Here is a 24,633-nt window from a genome sequence, read left to right on the forward strand (position 1 = left end):
TTTGCTTCTATGATGTAGAATTGCCCTGATTCAGGTGCATTATGAGATGCCATATGTCATTTATGTAAAATCTAAACTATAAATAATTGTTATGATTACATTTCTATATATAGCTTGACAAAATATGTGCATTTATGCTCTATAGATGGAAATACTGGCTTATAAAGTCAATTGGAATTCTGTCATTCACTACAGCAGTGCTAGAACTGTACAAAAAGTGTTATAGATGTCGGAATGAGCCTCAGGAAAATCTACCAGTGTTGTTGCTGCTTTTAATGATTTGTGCTTTATAAACTATGTGAATTATCAGCAGCACCCTATTGTCTTTTTTAACTTTGATTTTGGAGCAGAAATACATACTTCTCAGAAGCCTTGAATGCAAAGTCTTTTCTAAGTGTAATAAATGATTCTCTAAATCACTTGCCAAAGTTTGATTCCACCAAAGTGATACAATTTATTGCCAAACTTCTCATTATGATATACTATTAAAACATTTCTATAAAGACATTAGGAGAACAACTGACTTGTTTAAAAATATATGAAGTAAGTTGACACCTTTTGGAAAGTACACACAAGTATTTCCAAACAGCAGCACTCCCAAGAGTGACAATTTAAGGCACATGATCATTTTGCAACCTTTGTTACATAAATCTCTGACTAGACTATGTATTTATAAAACATAATTTCATATATTTCAATAACTAGGTTCACAGCTCAGAGAGACAGAATTCATCTCAATGCAGGCAGCACTTCTGGGTTTTTTTTAACATTGCTAGATCATAGTGCAGCATAATAAACATTGTTAAAAAAACTTTATTCATGGAGCAAAATATGTAGAAGGAACATAAAATATTTCATCTTTTTGCAACAAGGTAGGTCATAGTTACTTATTAAATAAATAACAACTGTGGAATGCCCAACTTTCCTTTATCTGACAGAGCATGTCACCAAAAAAAATTTAAAGACAGAGTTTTCAGGGAAGTAAGAACTGAACTGGCCTCACCAGAGGTGAATGAGTTTTCAACTGATCATTTCAATCTAATAAACAAGGTTAAAAAAAGGCTGTTGCTTACAGCCGTATCCTCAGCAGCTGTGAATTCATATTGCTGTGATAGAAATTACTGGTGCTTGACTGATCAAAGCGTGCTGAACAAGTAACTGAACACTTTCACCCACAGGTACACACACCACAGGAAATGTGAATGTACAATGAAAGAGTGTGCAAAAAAAGAAAAATGTACAACAAATGATCAGCTGTTATAACCTGCTTTTTTTGTATTTACCCTCGTAGACACTAGGAGTGTCTATTTATTAATTGCTCTTAATAAATAAAAGAAACTAAAATACACTATTTTATGGCCATGAGTGCATTCTCAAATGTGGAAACTGGGGACATGAAAGCTTTTGCATCACATTTCAAACTGAGAAATTATGACAAACAAAACCTTGGTGTAGAATCAATTCTACTAGAAAACCTCTTCTGGGGCATAAAAGCTTTAGGAATTATGCAGGATATTCTGGGGAAAGGTCTTTTCACTATCAGAATGGCCCATTTTATCCTTCATTTGTTCAGCTGTAGTGATGCAACACAGAAAATGCCTAAGACCTTTGAAACAGAGAGATAAGTCCTTTGTACATAGTGTCTTTCCAATCCTATTGTTTGAAATGGTGTAATGTTCCTCTCTGTTTTAGAATACTACAGCCCACAGCCCTCTCAAAAACATACTGGGTCCTGCTGACTTTTAACAGAGAATGCTGTGTTTGTAAATATGGTGATGGCTATGAATCCTCTTTTCTTTAGACTAAAAGCTTACAAAAACAATAAAAACATATCCTGTGATTTTCAAAATTGCATACTCTTGCCTGTGCAACATTTATGTGCTGAAAATTCCCATCTGCTGATGACAATTCACAAATGTTTCCTTGAGGTAGTCTGTACAAAAACAGATTGGTAATGGTCTAACAAGCATGCAGAAAGCAGTTCACAGTGTGGTTCTCTTTCTGACTGCAGCGCAGCAATGACCTCTGTATGACACCAATAAGAAATGAAAGTTTTATTTCAAAGCCAACACCTGATGAGCATCTTGCCAATTTTGGTGTTGGTACTTCAGCATTATGCTATGAGACAGAAGGGTAGATTTTGGCACATTGCACTTTACCTGTACTAACATTTGGGGTCAGTCATGGTCCTGTTACATACCTATGCCAATTACTAAAATACTTGTTCCAGTTATAATATCTAGAACAGCATTAATATGCTCACTTCATCAAAATAGTATGTTCATGTGTACTTGGTTTCACAAAAATTGTATTTACATTATTGAATTTTAACAAGACTAGCTCTGAGTGATGAAACTTTTCACTTATGGACACTGATTTGAATAATTGCTCAATATGAAAGCCAAACAGGCAGCTGCTTGTGGGTTGATAACCAGAAGAGCCACTTCTCTGAATCTGGTCTCTAGAGGTGTAGGTTTTGTATGTGTCTAGGTTTGTATATGGTATTTGCCATCACATATCTGCAATTTGCACCAGTCTAACATACAGTTTTAGCATTCAGGAAAAAAGATGTGGCTGTGAGTTTTCACACATTGTTCCACTCTCCTTGGGTATCTGGGTAAATCTCAGTTTTGGTATCTGACACAGAATCATCCCAAACCTGCTCAAAATCTGGGTAGGTAGAGTGAAACAATCATTAATTCCTACAGATAAATTAAAATGTACTGCATAAAGCCACTGTCCAGAATCCGGTCTTAAACAATATGGATACCTCCATGAAGGTGCAGCTCATTTACGAATGGTTTACACTGATACCAAATAGAAAGTAGGAACACATTAGGATCACAGAAGTGGCAAAGCACTCTCCCTCTATTAATGTCATAGAACCTTTACAGTTTATACCACTGAAGATTTCAAGCCAAAATTGCAGGACTGGAATCATCCAAGGCTAAATGGCCAGAGGACTGCATACACAGGCATGTAGTATTACACATCTATGAGAGGTCTCAGAGTTTTCACTTTTACTTAGTTCTTTATCTGAACTTTCACTGTTTTTCATTTGGCTTTCACATTTCAGCTGTCTTCAAGGTGATGTAGATCTAATTCATATGCAGTAAGTGTCTAGTGCAGTCATAACTATTGTTTGACAGAAAACCACGGACAAAAAAGGACATTCCTGATACAAGTAGGTATATACATGCACAGTAGCCAAACTGCCTCTGTACAATACTTTGAACCATCAACACCCTGAGTCTTCGTGGCACTTAAACCATGTGGCAAAATGCAGAACACCATCCTGATCAGCTATTGAAAGTGATACATAAATTAACAGCATAATCTAACAGTATTTGAAAGGTGCCTTCCAAAGCAGCAGTAAAAATGACAAATATTTACACTTCTGTCTGAGTGAGGCTATTTCAAATAGAGCAGCTCAATGAAGAGTATGAAATTAATTGCTTGTGACCACACAAATTAAAATTCTGAGCTAATTCTGGATGTTCTTTCATTCCAGTGCTACTGAGTTGAGGGAGTGAAGGTGAAGGAAGGAAATGGCCTTCCTGGAGTATTTGATTAAATTTCAAGATGCCAGGACTTTCCTCTCCCTGGAAAGTTTTACATGAGAGTCAATATTCCACAATTACTCAGTGACACAAATATTCAACAGCAGGAAAATATTTTTCTTTAACTTGTAAAAGGCACTGATCCATTTCAATCAGAGTAGACTTAGCAGGGAAGAGGCTAACCATTGGCTTCTCCTACTTTAATTTCATATAGCATAAATACATAATTCCATTACTGAAGCAGCAAATGCAGCCTATTCCTTTAAATGTATTTATGGCTTAATGGCATAATAAACCATCTCCATGTAAAAAAACACCAAGGATTTACCATTTGAAAAGATTTGTGGTTTAGCCCTCCAAAAATAATAGATTATTTGTAACAGTCTACATGAAAAAATAACAAGGAGTCATAGTTTCCTCTCACTATGCACCCTTTCATTATGAATAAGAACTTAAAAATGTAAGTGCAGCAGAAAAGCTCCAGTGTTTCTGACATCACAGAACCCCACTCCCTTTCCATCTGAATCCATCCTAGAGCAGATCCTATGAACCAATAGGTTGCTCTCTATTATTATAAAAGCCCTTTGTTCATCTTCTTCTTTCAATTAAGTCCTGGCTCACAATTGTGTTTCTTCCTGTTCCAAGGAATGTGGAGGGACATGGCAAGATGCTGGAAGAGATGCCAGCTTCTGAAGCTTAGGGTGATGCAGAGGTTTTGGCCTGTGGAAAGAACGTCGGCTTTGTACGCGTCTGGCTGCAGCAGACCTGTAATTCCCTTCTATATCAAGCAACATTTTCTTCTCTTGAGGCTCCTTCATGTAAGAGTCTTCCAGCCCTTCAAACATAAGCAGAGTATTCTCCTCTTGTGAATTCTCTGACTTGAAGCTAACTTCAGAACAATAACCTGAGTTTACTGTCTCTTTGTTATTCATATCTGTACCTGATTCCCAGAAAAGATCAGGTACATTTGGGTCACATGAAGCAATGTACTCAGAGACAGCAGAAAGAGATATATTCCCTCTGTTTTCCAATGAAGAATAGTTTTGTGTCCAAGGCATTTGAAGACAAGAGGGGAAGAAGTGGAGGGGATTCACTGAAACGCTTCCATTTTGGTTTAGTTGATCATCTGAAGAGGAGTATTCTGTCATTTCAACATCATGGTCCATATCACCTAAAGAGCACAATTAAATAGAAACATTTGTTTTCTATTTGTACACACTTTATCTGTTAGTATACTGGCTATTGGCTTTGGTTTTGGCTATTTTTGTGAAAGTCGTATGAAAAGTTTTGTTTTGTTTTTTTTTTTTCTTGAAGAAATCTACTCTGTATAAAATTCTATCTTGGGCAACCTGAAGTGAGTTAATTGAACTTCTTATCCTTGCTGAATGTCAGGCAAAGCTTAGCTTAGTATTTAGGATGAACAACTGCCTGTTTCAGATAGTTAGGAGGTGGAGCCATCGTCTGGTCACTAAGGTGTCTTTATCTTGAAACAGTCTTGATGCTCAGCAAGGAAATATTTCAGGAATTTTTGAAACAAATTGCATTCGTTTAATCAAGTAGCAGAGGGTTTGGGAGTCAATTTCTTATTGAACAGAACTTATCAGTTTTCTGTATACATTAGGTATGTAGAGAAACTTAACATTTCCACTTGGCTTCCAGTTTCCATTGTTTTTTTAAATCTTTTAATTGAAATTTTAGTATCATTCTCCTATTGGGAGAATTTTGTTAAGGAGATCGTTCAGAGGGCTGTTTCAGACAGTAATCAAGGTGTATGCTTATTAGCTTGGGAAATCTAACTTTGCAAAACACTAACAAATACAGAAGTCAAAAATCTAATGATTTTGACGTATCAAAGATTCTCACAAATGAACTTACATATACCACTTCCTAATAATTAAGTGAATTATAAATAAAGCAATGAAATGGAGGAAAAGAACAAAGGCTAGCAAGAAAATGTTCTGCAGGTCGTATGACAATATTCTCTGACAATGTTCTCAGTGGGGAAAAAAAAGTGAAGATAATTTCAATGTGGTTAAGTGTCAAGGTGACATTTTCCTTTTGGAATGCTTCTCATTGTTCACACTTTTAATCAGGATATTGGACTGTAATTCAAAGTCCTTTAACTAATCCAGTGTTTATTTTAAATCATCATTTAAAAAATAAATAAAGATGCATTATTAAGAAATTGAGTACTGAAACCAAACACAGACCTACAGACCACTCCAGCAAGTAAAATTATGTGCTTCCTCTAATTACTAATTGAACTAGCACATCTTCTGAAGGGACAGAAGCCAGAACAGAAGAAAAATGGAACTTCCTTTTCTATTTCTTCTCAAGGGGTTGTGAAATTCTTCTTATGTCAAAATTAGCAATATTCACTCTTAGCCTGCAGTGTTTGTCTGAACAAAGTTTCATCAACCAACTACAGAATACTTTCAACTTACTTTTTTTGCTTATGCACAGAGGACACTAAGACATGTATTTGTGACCATGGATTCCACAAAAGTGTATTCACAATGACACTGCATTTCATTGCACAATCCCTGCAGTGCCCTGTGTTCTATTCAATTATAATATCTGAACTGTGGACCTGACTCACCTCGTTTGAAGCACTGCCTGACTTGATTATAAAAATGAAGGCCGATTTTATGGTGTGGAAAATTTCCACACAGTAGAAGTTAAAGGGCTACTGGGATATTAATTTAAACCCAGAGTCAAGTCAGTTTCATGCCTCTAACACATTAGAAGCAACAAGATATTTGCTGCAACAAGAAAGCTAAGCCTTCTTCTAGTTTCAAAATAAGGCAAGGATTAATATAAATTCACAGTTTAAAGATAAAGGTCTAAACGGAATTCTGCTTCTCCACAATTCTGTTGTGTAATTATCCCCACAAGGAGACTCTGACACATTTTAGTAAACATGATAAATTTTAAACCCCTTTCTTATGTAATTTAATGGTACATCAGTAATTTCACTGAATAATCGTAATGTAGCAGTGGGGCATTTTTGCTTCCTGGACACTGGATAAATAATCTGGACAAATGTTCACAGCTAACTCAAGGCTTCTTGGCAACAGAGTAAAAAAATTTTATTCCTATTAGGGAATTCAAGTACCAATTTTATCATCTAGGATTGACTAACCAGGAAACCTGAAGCCTCTTGAAAATGTATGCCCAGTATTCTGGTACTTGCAATACTATTTTCTTGGCATTTGAAATATTCAAGTGTGAACAAAGAGAAAGACCCTTATCTGCTGTAAAAGTAGCAAGGCATTGGACCCCAAATAGTTGAACAGCTCTTCTGCAGGAGGAAAATAGGAAGACATTTTGTTAATTAAGTAGGAGGGAAATAAAAGATGTGTAGTTGTACAAAGAAATCAGGCAAGAAAGAGATTTTCTGAAAGAAGAAAAAACAGAAAAATAAGTTTACTTCTCAGAATTTATAAGAAGTCTGGTTGAAAAGTAAAGGTGGTAATATCTTTTAAAATATTACATATGTGTTGATTCTGGGAGAAAAGATCTGGGTCGCTCCTCTGGGCCATCTGCTAGCAGGAAGGAATCTGTTGATTTATTGCTGAGCCGGATTGGAGTGAGCCGTCTGAAGTTGTCTGGAGAGCATGGGATCTGTACTCGGGCCCTTTGTGATGGCACCACAGTATCTTCACTAGATAACCATGGTGAGAACTTCATGTAGATGCTTTGGTCATCATCAGCTGAAAATACTGGGTTATCAATTCCTAAAAAAAAATTCGCGAGTGACAAATAAAAGTAAATAAAATAATTTCTTGATAATGCAGCAACATGCTTTATAAAAGGAGAAAGGCTTTTGGAAAAAATGGGCTGATGTGCTAAGTCAATACACAGACCATTACACACATATATACCTTGGTTATTGCTAGACATGTATTGGATCTCAATTGAAGAGAAAAATTGGTCGTCACATCAAATTTGCAATTATGTTAGGGATATCTTGAGATAAAAAATAAAATCAATAAAATAATCAGTCCACAAGTGTTAAGCAAGGGGGGGGGAAAAAGCACAGCATAAAATAACTGCAGAAAATTTAAATCAAAACCATAAAAAAGAAATAAGATATGGGAAAAAAATGCGAAAAAAAACCCAAAACTTCATCACTCCATAAACAAATGAGTCAGAGCTAACTATGGCAGGCCATGAAATAGTCAAAAGTAAGATACAGGAGCCTGTTCATACATTATCAAGTTTGACAAGCTTTTACATAAACATTTTGCATCTTGCTATCCACTTATTTCTGGGTGTCTTTATACACAAACATAGAATTTGTCATGAAACAGTGTCATGCATAGACTGCATTTAAGGGTGTCTGCCACGAGAGTACGGGCACAAGTGTTTTTCTTCACTGCAGGCACCAATTGCACATGGAGCAAACAGTGGCATGCTGAAAAAATTTAAATACAGAAATGCTAAAGAGAAATACTCCATAAGTCATATGATATGGTTTCTGTTATATATAGTTATAAGCTTCCAATATGATATTTTGGAGTTTTTCAGGGCTGAAAATCAAGGGCATTGAGTACTCCAGAAATGCTGCAAATCTGCCCTTTCCAGTGACTTCTATAAGCCTGTAAGGACCTGTTGGGATTGTGAATATAAAAGGAGAAATCTTGCCTGAAATAAGAACAACAAAATTTATCACGACAAAGTCCCAATACAAGTGAAAAACAACTCCAGAGGACTGGTCTTGTGAGTCAAGACAATTCTAAAATAACATTTACTGCTGCTAGAAATAATTAGTGGCTTTAAAATGGGTTTAGGTAGTCATGTTCACATCTGCTGTCAGTTTCAAATGTGATGCTCTCCATACCTCCAGATATCCAAAAATCTTTATGATAACATTAATATTAAGCAAATGTATTTTCAGTTTGAACACAAAAAAGAATCACGCAACCAAACAAACAATAAAACCAGGCTAACTCATCAGCATTTCTAGTATCTTTTGTTATATTTGAGAAACAAAAAAAAAACTTTGTAGGTAATAAATATTTTTACCAGCAGGAGTATCTGCAAAACTTTCTTTCGTCACATTAGCCAGGAAATCAACTCCTTTGCCTAGATGCAAAGTCTCATAATCATTATTTTCTTCTGACTCAGAAAACTCCAAATCTAGGGGGGAAAAAAAAGAAAGTGCAATTTCATTAGAGATTTGTATCAGTTCTGATAGAAAATGCTATTTCCTGCTGATTTGATGATGTCATGGTTATCAAAAACACATCTTTAACAAGGATTTTCATCACTTGACACAAGTTGGCATTAGTATAATGACTGATGAGGTCAATGCTGCTTTTACTGCAGTAGAATAAGTTCTGCTACAGCTGCTAAACCACTTGTTAAGACTGTCTTCCAATTAAACTATTTGGTTTTAAGTAGATGATGACATCTATATGCACAGTTCTTTAATAAGACAATATTGAATGACCTACTAATGAGCATTTGGAAAGCTCTTCCCAAGCAAAGTAGTTCTAGAATATTACACTTGGGGAGTCAGTGTGTATTGCCCCTCTCAGGCAAACAAAAGTAACACTCAGTAAATGATTCAAAGAAGATGCATAAGAAAAAATAAGTTTGCTGGGAGCTACTGAGAAAAGATAAATCCTTCTCTATTTTACTTGAGTTGTCTTTGAGATCAAGGAGTTACAGGCATAAACAGAGGGAAGAACACAAATCAAAGTTAGTTCAGTGGCTTTTAACCACATTTCAGTTTTGAAGTGAATGTATTTTTTTACAATTGTATAACGGACATTATTGTTAGCACCTATCGCATCTTGCCAAGCCTAATACCAATGCCAAAAAATGGCTAAGACAGGAAAGAATTTGGGGTTTTATATGCAAAACAAACTTGCTAGAGATAGTCCTAGGGCTGGTCAGCTTCCAATTGCACTTCAAAGCCTGATCCATGTGATAGATCCATTCATGAGGGGTGAAGCAGTGCTGGAACTGACCTCTGACTGTGTTCCTCCCAAAGCTACTCGCTCCTTGAGTTATATCATGCTTGTTTAGCCTCAAATCTGATTCAGGCCCTTCTAAAATAGTGGATTTTAACTTAGAGAAGAATGTAATCTCAGCTACTGAATTCTATATGGCTGTTTTCTTAGATAGGTATAGCCTGCTGTGATGAAAAAAAGTTAGCAGCTCTGTGTACCTTATCCAAACAGAAGCTGAAAGTTCATTTATATTGTAGCCATTGCATTGTTTTGTTTACAGAATATAAATGTGATATTTTTAAAATGTGAGCAAAAAGACCAATTAAACTTTTGTTTGTCATCCAGATTCCTGAAAAAACAATTTCTAAACACTGTATTTAAGCATGAAACAGATCACCACTCCAAATTCTGAACTATCACTAGAAGTCCCGTTTTACTATCAGATTTGCTGTGGCATATCACAAAATCTTTTAGTGATGCTTTACTGGCAATGTAACTGGTAAAATTCTGCTAATGAAAACAGTCTAAGAGTCTTTTTACCTTTTTCCTTCAAAGTAAAATCTTGTACTGGATTTTCTGAAGGAATGTTTCCATTTGGTATGACACTGCTATTTCTCTGTAAAGAAAGCAAAAAGTGACCAAAAATGCTAAGGTCATCAGATAGCAATGGCAGTGACACCCTTTGAAATGATGAGTCCAGCAGAATAATCCTGAAATCCATTATAGTCTTTGTTTCAGACTCAATATGGATGCCACTAATTTCCCACCTACACTTGAAGTGTGTACAGACAGGGTAAAAAAAGAAACTATGAATCTTTAAAGCTATGTGTTCCCTTTTAGTTTCACACAAATTTGGTTGAATGCTCCATGCTATAGAGCTATCCTGCTGCCTCTATCCTGCAAAATCTCCCCAACAGTGTAGTAGCATGGTTCAGGGTCTATTGTTTTCCAAGTGATCAGAAATCTCTCACCCAGAAGAAGAGTCCCAAAGCATAGAGAAGTGCAGAATGTGAGAAGAAGCCCCTTGAGTTTAAACCTCCTAGATTAATCTCTTTTTAATTAGGTCCTCTAAATTCATTAAGTTCTATAGGACAGAGATAAATGCAGGACATAGGACCCTTCAGAGTTCTCCCTACCCTTCCCACTCATTAGTTTGTATAATAGATGGCTACATCTGGGTCCTTGTGAAAGTATTTTTACCCTTTTTTGGCCCCGGTCTCGTTTGTGGATTTTATTGAGCTTCTTGGAATGGTTTATTCCTAGTTTGGTACTCTTGAAAGATTCTAAGCGCTTCCTCATTGTCCTATGGAAAATCTCCTTGTCTTGTTTGTCATCTTCACTGTGCATGATCTCATGTCGACTGTACAGGTGTTTGTGCTGTGGCCAGGAAGGGAAGACAATATTCGTTTACTTAGAAATACAGATGAAAGCCCTGAATCAATGCATTCAGTCAGTGTCGCGAAAATGTAAACAAATCCGTAAGAAAGAATCAACCAAAGACTAGTCTGAAGGCATTAATGAAATTCCCATTTTACTTTTTTCTTCCTGAAACAAGTCTAGGAATTTTAAGTGTGTAAGAGTGGAATGTCATTCAAAGTAAGCCTCTCCCTTTAAGTGTCTGAATCACTTCAGTTGATACACTTCAGTTAGTCATCATCAGAACCTTTGCTGGACACAGTTCTGTATTCCACTGGCCCTAGTGATTTCAAAGGCACTGGTTCTTTAAAAAATTTATGTTTTTAAATGAGAAATCACACAAAGAGCCAGTCTTCCTCAAGGGTACAGATTTTGCAGTGGGTTCTCTCCTTTTGGGTTTCACTCTCAAGTTTTGGTTCCTATTTCCTCATAGTTTTAGATTGGAAAACAGTCCAATTCTAGCCTCTTGCTCTCACCTCTTGCCTGGGTTTATACAGGTATTGTTGTAGGGTGTGATGAGCGAGGCTATCTTCTGTATCCCGGATACTTTTCCTCCTCTGCTCTAAAGCTTGCATGTCAAGGCAAACTGGTCCAGTTTTTTCTCTCCTGAAGAAAAACAGTTTTTAAAATCAGTGATTGCTGAAGAGGAAGAAAAAGCAGGAAGATGAGAAATGAAAATAAGAAAAACAAGATGAAGTTTAAATTTAAAAAAAGGAAGAGTAAGAACTGGCTAAATGACAATGGGTGAGTAAATGCCTAACGGGAAGTGTGAAAAGATCATTGTTTTATGTCTTTCAGGGGGATGTAGCATTAATTAATTTCACAGTTGACATGACACATGGTCTGTTCAGTGACAGATTCATCAAAAAATTTAGGAAGTGGCATTTTTTTTTCCTTGCCTCTCTCCTTACTTTTTCTGGAGCCAACACAGAAATAAGAGCTAGCCCTGTATATAGCAGTTGGTGAACCAAAGGCAAATGAAATAACTCTATTGTGAATGTCTGCTTCATCTTATCAGCCTTTACTGAAAAACCTGTGTGTAAAATACAACATTATAAATCCATATATACCCATTTTCTGTGGGAGAAAACATTAATTAAAGTTCAAAAAAGTAGTGACTGAAGTCCCTGTAATTTGCATTTTTCAATTTTTTTAGCAGTGTTTCAATTTCCTCTCATATACCACCCAGTCAGTCCATATTACTTACAATAAATAAGAGACGGAGCTTTCCATAGTGCTTGGGAGTGGAGCGCTGAAATCCACATTTACCATGTTGTCTGTACTTGGAGAACGTATAAATGCCAGCGAACCTCTACGTTCTCCCTGGTCATGGAAAGAAACAAGACATATTACAGCTGTAAAAAACCTAGGACAATATGTGCATCAGAACACAGATAATTTGTGAGACTCTATTTATGCAAATGGCATAAGAAGCATGGGAGGAGTTGTATCTACATAACAAATAAAAAACATTTTTTGGTTTTATGGTTTATTTACGTTGAGTGACACTATTCTGACAAACAAAGCAATGAGAAATTGTATTCCACTCTCAGAAATTGATTTTGAAGAGGTGAATGATTTCCTGTGCTTCAATAGATTCAGTTTTACTTTGCACAATGTTGCCAGCCAAGAGCATAGGAATATACACACAGATGTTCATGTATCAACACACCACCACACTATCAGTAGCATGTTCAAAGACTCAATACTAAGTTTTCTCTTCTCTACCAGACTGGAAGCAGCAAATATTAAATGGTGATAGAAATCTACAAGACTATTAGTTTATGGCATGACAAGATGAGGTATTGAAGAGATGAGATTTTTTTCCAGTTTTAAAACTAGTGTCACAGAAATGAAGTGCTGGAAAAGCTCAGTTTTACATGTTCATACTTTCCCCTACACCTTAAGTAATCTCTTGCTTAGCCAAAAGGTATCTGTTGAGTGACATTGTGGTTACACTGGCTGAAACCATCTACAGTTGTGTATCACAGCAGAGAGAAATCACATAGCAGGTCCCTAGATTTTAAACAGTAAGAATCATGAAAAATCATCTCCTTTGCAGAACAGAGATTTTATCTGCATTTCTCCCACTTTAACTGCATTGTATTCCCTTTACATTTTCATATTTATGTAGCAAAACAAATACAGTAATTTTATGATTTTAAGCCGCACCATTTAGACTAAAATTTTGCTCCCACCCCAGAAATGCGGCTTACACTGAAATTTCCAAACCCAGAAGTGCGGCTGAGGTGCCGAGCCAAGCACCTGTCAGTAAAACCCGGCATTATGCGATTGTTACAAACTGCTTACTCTGTTGCACGGCAGGTGCAGGCGGGCTCCGTGCCGGCAGTGCGGGAGAGGAGGGAGGCAGGGGTTCCCTCCTTCAGGCAGCGCAGCCCGGAGGAGAGAGAGGGGTCTCCGTGCTGCCATCCCCGTGGCTAGGGGGGGAGGCAGAGGCTCCCTCCCCTGCCTGCCGCTGCAGGAGCGGGCAGGCTTCGTTGCCGCCTCCCACCGCGGGGCAGTGCTGGGCCGGGGTGAGTGAGCCCGGCAGTGATGGCCGGCCCCGAGTGGCCCTGCCGGGCTGGGCCACCTGGCCCCGTCAGCAGCCCCGAGCGGGCCGAGCCTGCACAGCCTTAGCTGAGCCAGTAAACCCTGCCATCCCGCAATTCTGTTACTATTTGGCAACTTTGTTGCACGCGGGTCCTCGCTGCGAATGACAGAGCGGCTTATAATCAGGTGTGGCTAATTTATGGACAAAGAACAAAATGTTGCTGACATCTGGAGTTGCGGCTAATAAGTCAGTGCAGCTTGTAATCGTGAAATTACTGTAATGGTTTTTTTGCTGTGGTAGCCCAAATATGTATCACAGTATGTGGGTTACCAATGGCATGAAGAAATATACTCTGGCCTCTGCACGCAGAAATCTTGAGATTAATAAGATTGCATTCTGGGAGAACATCATCCCATCCATTTTCTTAAGCTAATCTGACTTTCTTTTCAAATCAAGTTTAATAGTCTGTATATACATCAGACACTAACATCAATGAAAGAATCTTAGAATATGTTATGAACCATGAGTATTTTAAGTCACTTCCCTTCAGTTGCTCTGGATTATTTTCATTTTTCTTGGCTTAGGTTCTCCTCTCAACTATAAGGAATTTACTTAGATTGAGACTGAACTCTCTCAACTCTTATTTATTATATTGATGTAGCATAGCAGCAGAGTTGAACAAAGAAAAACATATAAAATAATTTTTAAATTTTTAAACTCCTCCATTTCTTGCAAGTAAGAAGAGAGTAGCTGGGGGAGGCAGGTCTTTACTTGTCCTGTAAGAAATGGCTTCAATTTCAATGTCAGCTTGTAATTCATAGATATTTTGTTCAAAGATATATTTGAAAAGTAAAGAAAAAGTTGTTAAAGCCGTGTATGATTAAAGTGAGAAAGACAAAATGACTTTAGGGTTCACAACTCATGATTAATTTCTGCTGGAAGAAAATGTGTTGCAAAACTTCTGTAGAACTTGTAGAACTTTCTATTTCTTTTTCTATTATTACCAGATCAGTAGATGTTTGCCCAATAGAACTTGTCTGCAAGAAACAATATACACAAATAGCATTTGGACGAAGGTTGCAAAAAGCAATTCCCTTGTGTTTTGTCTCCTAAAAAATATTAATCTAACTTTTAGTAATCTGTCTTTAGTGTATGGGATCAAAAGACATTATTGGGTAAAAATTCTGGTCCTAAATCTGCATGTGTGAATGGTCTACAAAACCCTTTGCATCTGTTAAAGTGAAGAAACACTGTAATGAATCTACTGAACAGACTCAGGAATTAATCTGAACATGAGTTTCATGGTCACCAATCTCAAAGTCATTATCCAACTTTCTTCCTCTGAGGTGTGACCCAGAAAGTGTCTCAATAAAGAAAATTAGTTCTTGAGCTCAGATGGTCTAAAAAGCAAATGGATAATTTACAAAATCTCAAAAGGAAGAATTTGCTTGTCGTGTGAACTATTCTCCATTTCCCATACTAACAAAATTTCTGAATTTCATCTTGTTTTCTGCATTCAGTCTCTCCAAAATTATATGTTTCAATGGAAGAAGACAGCCTGGCTGTACCTCATTTTCAAAAAAAAAAAACCAAAAAAAAGAGCTTAACAGTAGTAGTAGCTGATATATCACCAAATTCAATTGGAGATTATGAGTATGGATAGATTATGATTTTATAGACCACTTTTAAAAATATTCCATTTAAAACTACACTGTACAGATACTGTGCATTCGTGGCTGTTTGTAGTTTCATACTGAGGAAAATTAGGAATTCTTACAAAGTCAGGTAACACTGCTGCAGTACTCCTGTAGAAGGTCAGAAACTTTCTTTAAATCTCCTGTTGCAAGTCTTAAATTTCCCTACCTTCACAATTCTTTGATTGCAATTTATACTTGTAGTATATTTAACTCTAATTATTGAATAGTGAGGGTTATGATTTCACTGAATTAAAGTTACCCTTTTTTTTTGGTGCACGTTACAGTAATCTGACAGATTGAGATTAGCAGATTATATGCACATCATTTGAAAGTGAGCTTCTTCAAATCGGATTTTCAGATTTGTCATCACATAGAACCACTATCCTGTGGAAGCCAGACCCTGTTAACACATTTAGAAAGACAATACCCCTCCAGAATTACAGTATTTTTTTCATGTAATGAATATAGAAACAAAGACATTCAGTTAAATGCCAAAGAAATGTACACTGAAGTAAGTACAATATACTAGTATTTGGCGATTGAGCACAATATTGAGAGCTACAGCTTCTCAAACCAGCAATACCAACACTCAAAACACATAATTTAAATAAAATTAAAATTTAAAAAATAAAAGGAGAGAAAAAAAGCAAAAAGCAGAGCTAACATAGAAATAGTTTTCCTTTAGGCATCTCCTGCAATATATCAACTTTAGGTTATAGTATAAATTTTTAAAAATCTAATTCCAAATGATGCTATAATATGTCAACAAATGTTCATAAGTACCTCAGCCACATAGCTAATTGCATCCTTCAGGTTGAGCTCATGGAAAACATTAAGGATTTGGTCTCTTGATTTTTGAGCAGACTTTCTCATCAGTAATTTTCTGAGGAATTTCCTATCAAAATTGGTCCACCTGATAATTTAAACAAACTGTGTTAATGGCAACAAGCATTTTTAGTTTCAAAGCATTTTCAATTTAGCATAAATGGTATTTTTTGTCAAAAAACGGTGAAGAGTGGAATGTGAGGGATTTGTGTCTTGAAGCTTTTCAATTAACATGTAAAGAAAGTCAAGGAAAAGCCTGCTACAGACTTATGCAGCTGTCACAAAGCATTTAATCAGTTCACTCACCCAACACTGCTACAAGAGTGCTATGATTACAGTGCCCCATTTCAGAGTCAGTAACACATTTTATACTTTGGGAGATCATGCTACCTTATTTTTCCATTTTTGATTGTTTAATTTTCTTCCCTTGTTGGGAAAGTAATCTGCTTTTCCCCAGGTGTATTGTAGGACAGCCAGATCAGAAAATCAGTTAAGAATAACAGTGCCCTTCCAGAAGCTCTACCAGGGCCTTATTCATGCCACCAACATACTCTGCTCTGGGGATAGTGGTCATGTATATTTTAAATTATTTACACTTCCAAGATTGTCTGATAGTAACATATCTGTCATGTTTAGAGTCCAAAAGATAAAAGGCTGTTGTACTTTCTTCTAATTTCCTCAACACTTAATCTGAAGAGCATGAGGCATCTTTGGAGACTATTGCTCAGAATGACTCTATACATCTCGCCTAATGGCTATTTTGAGTTTACAGCTTTTGATTCAGATTCCTTGAACCTTTTTGTGTTGAATATTATTCACATAATTGATAACTATTCCTCTTCTCTGGCCAGAACATCTGACTAGCAGGCTCTAATTCAGGCTGCCACACCTGAACCCATCAGTGAAAATGCTAGGGGTTGCCATTTCTTTATGGAAGCAGCACTTTCATGTACATAGAATCCAAAAGGCAGATTTAAGATGGTCTCATTCAAAATACATTAGTTATCAAACCACACACTCAACCACGAATCTACATTAAGCTATTCCTTCTGCTCTTACTCAAGAGGATTACTTTCTGACATGCAAGAAGTCCCATGCTAATTTGCCATTTCAAAAATACAGCTCCATCTTAGTGGCAATACATCCAAATCGGAGATGTATTTGCCTATATTATATAAAGCCTACTGGAATTTATTCCCAAAAGATGAACTATAAACTTAAACCAAAAGAAAGATATTCTGTCTGGAGTGCCTCAGGAAAATTCTTCACTGCATAAATGAATGAAGAGGAAAAGGAAAGGAAGGAGATCGTCTCTATAACTGGATGCAGGTGAACAATTCTGCTTGAGTTCCAATACAAGCTAGCTTCAGCCTAGGAATTTTATTGTTTTACATGATAATGCTAAACCTAAGCTAACAGACTCAGCTTCTCAGAAAGCATTAGGGGTGTGCTCTGCAGAAAGCTAACACAGCCACATGGCTTTTGGATTGGAATTGGCATGTTGAGTCAGCAAGAGGTCAGCAGGACAAAACTGTGACTGTTTGCGCCTGTGAAATGACCTGACTCCATGGAGAGAATGACCTAACTTGAAATAACACTTTTAAGGATGTCCAGATTTAATGTCCTTTCTTCCACATTTATTCATCTAGGTATGGAAATGTGTCCATCCCAAGGGTAACACTGCACATGTACTTTGAAGGAAATGATGTGTCTTTCAGCTGAGTAATTCTGCATCTCTCAAGATGAATCAACTATAAATAGAGGGGATGGTTCATTATTGGTTTCAGACTAACAAGCTGAAACTGTCAGAGCAATTTCAGAGCACCCTCTGCCATAACTTTCAGAGGTGTTGAGCACATCCTTGTAGGGATAGGATCAACAGTTAGCATAGTTGTAGCTGAGGGTTTTTAATGCCTCCACATGAGTGGTGTTCATGAAATGTAGTATGAAAGAAAAACCAACATTAACATTCTATGTGAAGACTTCTGCAAATAGTCAGTTCTCTAATCTTGAGAGAACAAGCCTTGTATGTGCACTGAGGCACCTGCAAAGGCATAATTTGAACTGTGGAAGAGAAGGGAAAGATTCTGTTTTTAAGGGGACAAAAATACACTGTTTTGGCATTTGCTATATTCCCAGTATTTTCAGTATGTAACCTGTTTAACTATTTAGCATCCTTGCTTGCTTAAGCTCACAGACTTAAAAAGTCATGATGTACGGTTAATATTTCTTAGCCGTGTTTCAAGATTCTAAATTGTTTATTATTACTTACTTGTCTCTCAGATAATGATGCCCTATTTGTCCAGAAATGTCTTCTATAGCAGAAAGAATGTGATCAAAGGCCTAGGAAAGTGAGAGTGGAATTAATATCTTTATAGAAATAAAAAAGCATCGTTAGAAAGTAGCTCAATCTATTTCAAGTTAGACCAGGTAACTATGCAGAATAATTTTATGGATGTTAATTTTTTTTTTCCAATTTACAGAAGTTCTAACTACTAAAAGCTTTTCTGCAAAGCTCCTGAACTTTTTAACCCATTCTTTATAAATTCACGAAGTATTCTTAAATTACAAGGGTCTCAATGAGAATGTACTGAAACCCCCATTCTACCATTCAATTTTAAAACGTTTGTGGCCTCATTTTATTATTTCCATTTCTGCCCTATGAAGTACATCTGCCACTATTAGTGTAGGTGATTATTTCAGTTGAATAGTTTCCCCAGTGATTCTTTTTAGATGTTTCAGGAGTTCGTACGCCCCTCAGAGTAGAAGTAGGCACCATTGGTTTTTAACATCTAGGGCAAAATTTCAAACTGAGTGTATTACATGGTTGATAGAAATTTGGAGGCTTATAATTCTTGATTCAAACCAAAGCAACTGCAGGTACAATTTGGCCTTTTTCTGTGTATGGTTATTAACATTTCACTCTGAACATTGGAATGATTACTGCAGAATATACAGGAGTTAGGTTTGGAACAGTACAGCTGACATTTGGCACTGGTGAGGCTGTATCTCTAGTCCTGTGTCCTATTCTGGGCCCCTCACTTCAGAAAGGACATTGAGGAACTGGAGCATGTCCAGAGAAGGGAAACAGAGCTGGGGGAGTGTCTGGAACACAAAACCTGTGAGGAGTGGTTGAGGGAGGAGCTGGGGATGTTTAACCTGGAGAAAAGGAGGCTTAGGGGGGACCTTATTGCTCTCTGTAAGTGCCTGGAAGGAGGGTGCAGTGAAGTGGAGGTCACCTTCTTCTGCCATGTCTCAAGTGAAAGGACAAGAGGAAATGGCCCTCAGTTGTGCCAATAGAGGCTCAGATTAGATATCAGAAAAGAAGTTTTAACTGAAAATGTGATTAGGCTCTGGAATAATTTGCCCAGGAAGGTGGTAGAATCACTTTCTGGAAGTGTTCAAGAGCTATCTGGTTGTGGCACCTGGGGATATGATTTAGGGGTGATTATGGTGGTGTTGATGATCTTGAAGATCTCTTCCAACCTTTATGATTCTGTGATGTCTTATAGTCTTTCATCCTTTAACCTATATTTATATTGAACAGTTATGTTTTCTTTTACCAAATGAAAACTTTATAGAGTGTTGTGAAAGTGAATTTTCAAAATATGCTAAAAGGGTAAAGAAATCCAGGGATACACAATATTCACACTGAATTAAAACTATTGTCATTAATCTGGAATTTCAGTATATAATTATTCTGTTCTGGGCAGCATACTATCTTTCTGTGTAATATGCAAGCTACAAAGCCTGCTTTCATACCTTTTCCAAAAATTAACAGTTTTTGAGAAAATTATTTATTTATTTACATGCTTTGCCCTAGCAACCATCAATCATTCTCCTCTTTTAGATGAAGAGAAGGAAGCATATTCCATCTGTGCTGTTTCCCCAGTACTCTCAGCCACATTGAATTCTCAAGTGAAAGACCAGAACTTTCATATGAATATCCTGTTACAGGACTCAAACGAAAGAGAAACACCTACTTAGAAATAATTTTTGAAATGTCTGAACGATTTTACTCTTTAAATGTGATAGCCCACTCCCTTACAAAAAAAAAGACATTTTCACTAACAATTTTTTTCTCTTAAGGTGATCTTTAAAAATCCAAAAGATACTTTAAAGATATTTTAAAAATATCTTACTCTGCCGTGGAGTTTCTCATTCAGTTTTGGCTCTCTGTGTTCAGTTTTCTTTACTTTCAGCCACTGTACCAAAGGTTTGATAGTCAGTCCCTAAGGATAGAAACATGACAATAAATACTTTCAGACTTTCCTCCAGCTGGTTAAACAGAAATAAAGCACATTTGTGTGTTTTTTGATGGTTCTCATACTTTCTAAGTTGATTTTTATTCCTTCTAGAAGATAAAATAATGCAGTATCCTCAGCTCCTATTACAATGCTTTGAAAAAACACCAATGAAAAAATATACAATCTATAGGAAAAATATGGTAGGAGATAAATAGAAGTGTTTCCTATGCCACTGAATGTGGTATTTTCTTCACAAATCAGGAATTTGTGAACACAACTAAACTTTTGTAATACACTTCAGAAAATAGTGCAAGCTGCTATCTACTGACAAATTTTCATTTAGTTACTGGTTTTTTCATCCAGAGAGTGCTATTTTGTTTGTATGTTAGATACTTTCTTGTCCCATTGCTTGCTGCTGTATTTTAAAACAAGGGCTGAGGCTCAGGTGAGGTCAGGCATCAGCTTAATGACTGTATCTGCCCATTAAAAGCACTGTTCCCTGTAGTTATTCACATGAGGTGAAGGATGTTTAATCAGATATTAACTTGGCACTATTAATACCAAGCAGCTAAGACTGAACAATTTTTAGCACAGAGGAAATTGTGTTTTGTCCCGTGTGGTCCCAAATGAAAACATAAAATAGGATCTTTGTTACTAAAATTACAAATTCAATTATGCTTTCAGTTCAGTGAGACAATATGCAACCTTCAGTACTTTTGTGGGACTCCTTCTCCTTGCAGGAAGCATGTTTAAGAAGTTAAATTACCTGGAATATAACAGTAAAAAACACAACAATGATAGTTGTGCTGACGAACAGGTCTCTGTCTTTCACTTTATCCTTATCCAGAAGTGCAACAAGAGCAAAAGCAACTGCTCCTCGTAGTCCACCATAGGACATCACCACCTGGTCTATTATCTCCAGCTGGACAGTTCTGTAGCGGTTAAGAATCCATGTCTGTATAATGACACCTGTAACAAACAAATATCAGCATGTCTAGAAATACCCTTATGGACATTAATATCCCAGCTGTGTGTAACAGAAATGGTGCCACCAGACTGCCTTTACAACAATCTACACCATCTACTTCTGCCTCTTATCGCTGTGTTACCATCTTGGTACCTTCTCTTTACATTGAGCCAAAGGAATTAGGTGAATCTGCTTCTGTGAGCCAGCAGCTCTTCTGACAGTGCTGCCCTCTGGGACAGGCACTCCAGGGAAAGTTCTGCCATGTGCTGACCTTGGAAATTTGTTAAGGAATAATAGATTTTCTAGCACCATAACAGGTTATATGCAAAGGGTCAGTTAACAGAAATGGGTTAAAACAGCACTGATTTAGGGAGCAAGTGTGTGTCACTGAAAATGACATTTAAGTCATTGTCTTCTGAAGGGTTGTTTAGTTATGCTAACACTGTCTTCAGACCTACAGGTGAGATGCTCGCTGCTCCAGGAGACTTAAGGCTGTAGCTGTCTCAGTGTGTCCCAGGACTTCCACCATACAGAGGGAAAGCAGCTTCACCACTCCTGTGACTGGCACAGCAGGTGCGTCCCACTACAGCAGGCCAGGGCTGTTAACGGTGCAAAACAGATTCTTCTCTTTTTAAAGAACTTTGAACTTGTGCCAAGAGAAATGTCTTGTCACTGTAAGGAGGGCCTCTGGAGGAGGGGAATTTGGAAATGGTACCAATCTCACTCCTCCAGGGAATGAGAACTGCAAGGCCCAATATCATCAGGTATTTAGTAATTTGTCAATGTCTAAGATCAAGTACTTTGGGTGGGTGCTTGTTGTTATTGCTGAATATTTACTTTTTATCATCATATCTATTATGGGATTGTTAACCACTCATTCGAGGAATACAAAAAGTGACAAAGACAAGACATGGAAAACTTTTTTAAATACCTCAGGCACATTAGCAGTTAGAGAGGCAGCTAAATGAACAATGCTTGCAGACTATTTAGAAAAGGAGGACTAGCAGCTAGGCACTTCATTCAGATCAGGAGCTTCTAGACAGAATAAGAACACAGAATCTAGGAAAATTGCCAGCTAGATAGATGTGTGACCTGTCATTTGAATTTCAGTCAAGACAAATGGGAAAATAAGCTAGTTTAACTTATTCCCAGGTGTAAGTGCATACACCAAATTGCTGTGTGTGTTGCTCTCTACAAGTACTTCATTCTACACCCTTTTTGCTGTTTTAGCAAAACTGCAGCAGAACTACATAGCTGGGCAAATCATCATTGGTATTTTGAAATGTTTGCAAACTTATATGAACCCAGTAAATTGACAGTAGGTAAGCCCTACCTGCCACAGCCTTATTTACTCAGTTTTTCATCAGTCCCTGAGAATTATTTCTTAAGCCAGAGAACCTGCAGTGTAATTACGTATGGTCTGATATCACTGTGTGCCTAAAACCTGAAGTCAACCATAACATTAGCTTAAGACAATCTCTTCAGTGCCAAACTGAAAGAGATGAAGGAAAGATATGGCTGACAAGAGTCACATCTTTTGTTAGGCTGCAAGTTAAAGAACAAAGTCCATTTTACTGGGAGATTTTGCCAGTTCCATTTGCTGGGTCAATAAAGGTTAGACACAGAATGATTTGTCTTAACTGCTGGGCTACTCATATGCCCACACATCAAAAATTAAATCCTGCTATATTTTTAGCATATGATGGAACTTACGGTAGAGCTTACTCCACTACTCTAACCCAAACTCAACAATAAATTCAACTAAAATAAATGGAGTGTTTTAAATGGAACAAACTTAGAACTCCAAATTCTTTTTGGGGAGAGGGCTAAATAATATGTGATTGCATCAGCAATACAATGCAAGAACAGGAATGTCACCCACTTACCAATAACTCTGTATACTGAGATGAAGACCAGAGTCAACAGAATAAAAGCTGTATTCCATCTCCAGATCTTTGGATCCACAGCTGAAATACCCAGGAACATGAAGATAATAGTTTCTGCTCCACTGGCTAGCATTTTCATAGTATATCTTACAGTTGTGGAAGACTGTTCAGATATGTTAGCCTTGACATATTTCTGACAGCAAATGCCACAGAAGGTTATCCTAGAAAAAGAAGCAATTGTTCAGAAAATATCTGTTGCAACATTTATTATTATTTCCATCTGCCTGTCACATAGTGATAAAAACCCGCCATTAATTCCTAAGAAAAGGTACACTCACAAGCACTTGTGGAGTGTACCCTGGGTAAAAAGCATATCTCAAACATACATGCTGATGTGACTCAAGAGGCCTGAAGACAGCATTTCATTAGAACATAATACACTGCAATTCTCTTCAGATTACCATACTGCTTTCAATGCAAATTTTTACACCTTGTTTACATTACACATTATCCTAAACTAACTATCTATTTGCAGAAAGATTTTCAGAACCTGAATACACTTATTGTATCATCTACAAACATGACAAACAAAACTAAGAAAGGTATGCCAGGAATCAATGGGGACTAAGAGAAGAAAGATCACAGAGGTACTCAAGCCAAAACAAGCGACATTTAGGCAAAACTTAATGGCCAGCCAAGACTGAGAGAGAGAAAACAGAGAGTAGTGACATTCAGACAGTGCCCTAGAAAAATATTGCTTTAGTTTCAAAGTATAGGGAAAGATGTCAGCACAAATGGACAACTGTTAAGTTTAAAGTATTATTAATAACAGAGAGGAAGGAGTGATGTCAGTGTTTTGCAAAGGAGTTCTCATGTTGCTTAGCAGATACTGGAAAACCTGCATTCCCTTTTAAGGCAGAATGACACTATTTGCAAACTATAATCTAGTTTAGTGTGAATATAGTATTATCCAGCATAAACGTCATGAATGTTGTATTCTATAGCTCCCATATATCATATTATAGTCTCATATAATTTAGGTTTTCCTTTCAATGTTTTTAAAAAACATATTCCCTTCTCTTCCCCTTCCTAGGCAGTAATAAAAAGAGACTTACGCTAAGATGGCGGAAAGAGAAAGCATCTCCGCTGTGAGGTAGGACAGGTAGGAAATGACAAACACAAATCCAGGTTCAATGATCCTCACGTGCTTGGTGAAACGACTGACCAATGACAGCAGGAACGCAAAGAAAATGCCAACCAATGTCCCACCGAGGCTCACCACAAAGAATGACACTGAAAAACAAAACACCTAACACAGCTTAAACCACAGAAATATAATGGTTTGGACTAGTTCTCTTCCAGAGAGAGAACAGCAAATGGCCAGTAAATCACAGAAAAATTTGGAGGACATGTCAAATTCATTCCTAGAATCGAGACTTGTGAGCACTTGGTATATGAGTGTAGCATTGTGTAGGAAAACAAGGCTACTTCTGTTAAGCCTCACCATCTTACTTTTATTCAAAC

General features: G+C 37.1%; 1 protein-coding gene across 4 annotated transcripts in view; it reads right to left on the minus strand.

Annotated features, from left to right (window-relative positions):
• Positions 1-464: 464 nt before the first annotated feature.
• SLC9A3 (solute carrier family 9 member A3) overlaps positions 465-24,633 on the minus strand; it is a 57,258-nt gene continuing 33,089 nt past the window's right edge. The window contains exons 5-17 of one of the 4 annotated variants that reach the window (XM_033078595.1): positions 24,225-24,402; positions 23,110-23,330; positions 21,023-21,225; positions 20,152-20,241; positions 18,282-18,352; positions 15,968-16,097; positions 12,144-12,259; positions 11,413-11,542; positions 10,721-10,897; positions 10,061-10,136; positions 8,589-8,702; positions 7,054-7,297; positions 4,431-4,731 (exon numbers count right to left, since the gene is read on the minus strand). In XM_033078595.1, the coding sequence (XP_032934486.1) occupies positions 4,728-4,731; positions 7,054-7,297; positions 8,589-8,702; positions 10,061-10,136; positions 10,721-10,897; positions 11,413-11,542; positions 12,144-12,259; positions 15,968-16,097; positions 18,282-18,352; positions 20,152-20,241; positions 21,023-21,225; positions 23,110-23,330; positions 24,225-24,402 (1,754 nt within the window). In that variant the 3' untranslated portion in view covers positions 4,431-4,727. Of the gene's footprint in view, positions 4,732-7,049; positions 7,298-8,588; positions 8,703-10,060; positions 10,137-10,720; positions 10,898-11,412; positions 11,543-12,143; positions 12,260-15,967; positions 16,098-18,281; positions 18,353-20,151; positions 20,242-21,022; positions 21,226-23,109; positions 23,331-24,224; positions 24,403-24,633 lie in introns of those variants that run through there. The other 3 variants (XM_033078569.1, XM_033078587.1, XM_033078577.1) reach the window with 3 other exon arrangements.

Source organism: Catharus ustulatus, chromosome 1 (assembly GCF_009819885.2).
Source record: "Catharus ustulatus isolate bCatUst1 chromosome 1, bCatUst1.pri.v2, whole genome shotgun sequence".
Lineage (NCBI taxonomy): Eukaryota > Metazoa > Chordata > Aves > Passeriformes > Turdidae > Catharus > Catharus ustulatus.